The sequence below is a fragment of the Berghia stephanieae genome, chromosome 10 (assembly GCF_034508935.2).
Source record: "Berghia stephanieae isolate SIO BIC M18660-M18661 chromosome 10, UCSD_Bste_1.3, whole genome shotgun sequence".
In the NCBI taxonomy this organism is placed as follows: domain Eukaryota; kingdom Metazoa; phylum Mollusca; class Gastropoda; order Nudibranchia; family Aeolidiidae; genus Berghia; species Berghia stephanieae.
Window position 1 is genome coordinate 44,730,381 of NC_088369.1, and position 2,500 is coordinate 44,732,880.

The window sequence follows — 2,500 nt, forward strand, 5'->3', positions numbered from 1 at the left end:
ATCAACTTCATCATCATCACCACCATCATCATTATCATCATCGTCACCATCATCATCATCATCACCATCATCATCATCATCACCATCACTATCATCATCATCAACATCATCATCATCACCATCATCATCACTATCATCATCATCAACTTCATCATTATCATCATCATCACCATCATCCTCCCCCTCATCAATACGATGTTGGTCAATGTGACTGTCCTACAGGACGTGGTGAGACTCACCCAGGCCTAACCTTCTTACAAGATGCCCCAGAATTCCATTCAAGATACGTCACCACGGTAAGTCTTCACCACCACCATCATCATCATCATTGCCTTTTTCACCCTGGGTCAGGTCACAGACAAACAGCCTCCATCCTTCTCTATCCTGAGCTAACTTTTTTTTTATCTCATTCCATGTATTACCACTTCTCTGTATATCAGCTTCTTTAATTCTTCTCCATGTTCCTCGTGGCCTTCCCCTTGATCTTCTGCCCTGGGGATTCCAGTCCAATACTTTCTTTGTTATAGTGGAGTCATTCTTTCTAAGCGTGTGTCCAATCCACCTCCATCGTCTTCTTCCTATTTCAATTCTTCACCATAGTATGTTACTTTTAGACTTTTCCTCCTCATCTCCTTCCTCCTCTCCTCCTCCTCCTCCTCCTCCTCCTCCTCCTCCTCCCTCCTCCTCCTCCTCCTCCTCCTCCTCCTCCTCCTCCTCCTTCTCCTCTTCTTCCTCTTCCTCCTCCTCCTTCTCTTCCTCTTCCTCCCCCTCCTTCTCTTCCTCCTCCTCCTTCTCCTCCTTCTCCTCCTCCTTCTTACTACCCCTCCTCCTCTTACTACTATTCCACTTCCTTATCATATCACTATTGGCATTAATTTGATCAAGTTTATTTTTGTTTTGTATTATTTGCTGTGTTCTATTATGAGTTTAGGGGTATGAAACTACGATAGAAGTAAACACTGATTCTCTCTCTCTCTCTCTCTCTCTCTCTCTCTCTCTCTCTCTCTCCTTTCACTCTCTCTCTCTCTCTCTCTCTCTCTCTCTCTCTATCTGTCTCTTTCTATATATAGACATATGTGTGTGTGTGTGTGTGTGTGTGTGTGTGTGGTACCTTTTATTCACACTACTAATGTGTCTATTTAGGTTCCATCTGTGTCTGGTTCAGGTGTAAAATAACTCTACTATCTACCATAGTAAGATCATAATTTACTTTCAATTGTGTGTTATCAGTCTTCAACTTTAACCTTTTAAAAGACTACAGCGATGACAAGCTGACTAGACTTAGTCTTTGATCGCTACGAGGATCTGTGCCTGCCTTCAGCAGTAGATAGTACATAGATAGCTAATAATAAAATTTGCCCTTCCTCGCTGACTCCTTCTGTTTTCTCTCCCCCCCCCCCCCACCCCCGCACCCCCCATCTCAAACATACAGGTGGCCTCCAGGATAATGTTTTGTGTCAACAGGTCGTGGTCTGGACGGATTACCATCCCGGAATTGCGGAAATCAAACTTTTTAAAGGTCAGAATTCCCAAGCAGCCTCGTAGCATAGGTTGTTGTCTTCATACATACATACATACATACATACATACATACATACATACATACATACATACATACATACATACATACATACATACATACATACATACATACATACATACATACATACATAAATACATACATAAATACATACATAAATACATACATACATACATAAATACATACATACATACATACATACATACATACATACATACATACATACATACATACATACATACATACATACATACATACATACATACATACATACATACATACATACATACATACATACATACATACATACATCCAATACATACATCCAATACATACATACATAAACATACATACATACATACATACATACATACATACATACATACATACATACATACATACATACATACATACATACATACAACACACAATATATATATATATATATATATATATATATATATATATATATTATATATATATATATATATATATATTATTTTTTAAAATATTTACCACATTGTTGTTTCTTGAAGTGGTTCCGGTTTAAAGTTAATTAACAAGAACTTCCGGCGATGTGGCCACGTACCGTACATATCACTTTTCGTGTTGAGTGTGGCTTCATGAGAGTGTTTGATTATAGTATATTTTTCCTCCAGGCATAAGCTACATTGTTTTGATGTTGCTTTAGATAGAATTTTCCATGAACTGCTGTGGTCTAGCTTGTTGTCTTTTTATTTCCAAATATGTTCGCTGAGTTTTGTGGATGTTGTTTTGTTAGTGTTTCTAAATGTTGAGAACATACTTCAAGAAACAATAACAGTCAACAAAACAACTCAGTCCTGACGATGGCAAATTAAGCCTGAAACATTAATGTAGACTGTCTCAAACATTGTGGTAAATATTTTAAAAAATAATAATTCGCTCCATTACTACATGTCGAGCACTTTTCGTACCATA

The 2,500-nt window shown here is 37.7% G+C and overlaps 2 protein-coding genes across 3 annotated transcripts in view; one reads left to right on the plus strand and one right to left on the minus strand.

The window, feature by feature from the left end:
- LOC144955855 (serine/threonine-protein phosphatase 2A regulatory subunit B'' subunit delta-like) overlaps nt 1–2,500 on the minus strand; it is a 237,477-nt gene that overhangs the window by 63,734 nt on the left and 171,243 nt on the right. The gene's annotated exons all lie outside the window — the stretch shown is intronic.
- Nucleotides 1–2,500, plus strand: part of LOC144955947 (serine/threonine-protein phosphatase 2A regulatory subunit B'' subunit beta-like) — a 32,099-nt gene that overhangs the window by 18,679 nt on the left and 10,920 nt on the right. The window contains 2 exon segments of the mRNA XM_078886208.1: nt 234–296; nt 1,433–1,519. Of these exon segments, the coding sequence (XP_078742334.1) occupies nt 234–296; nt 1,433–1,519 (150 nt within the window).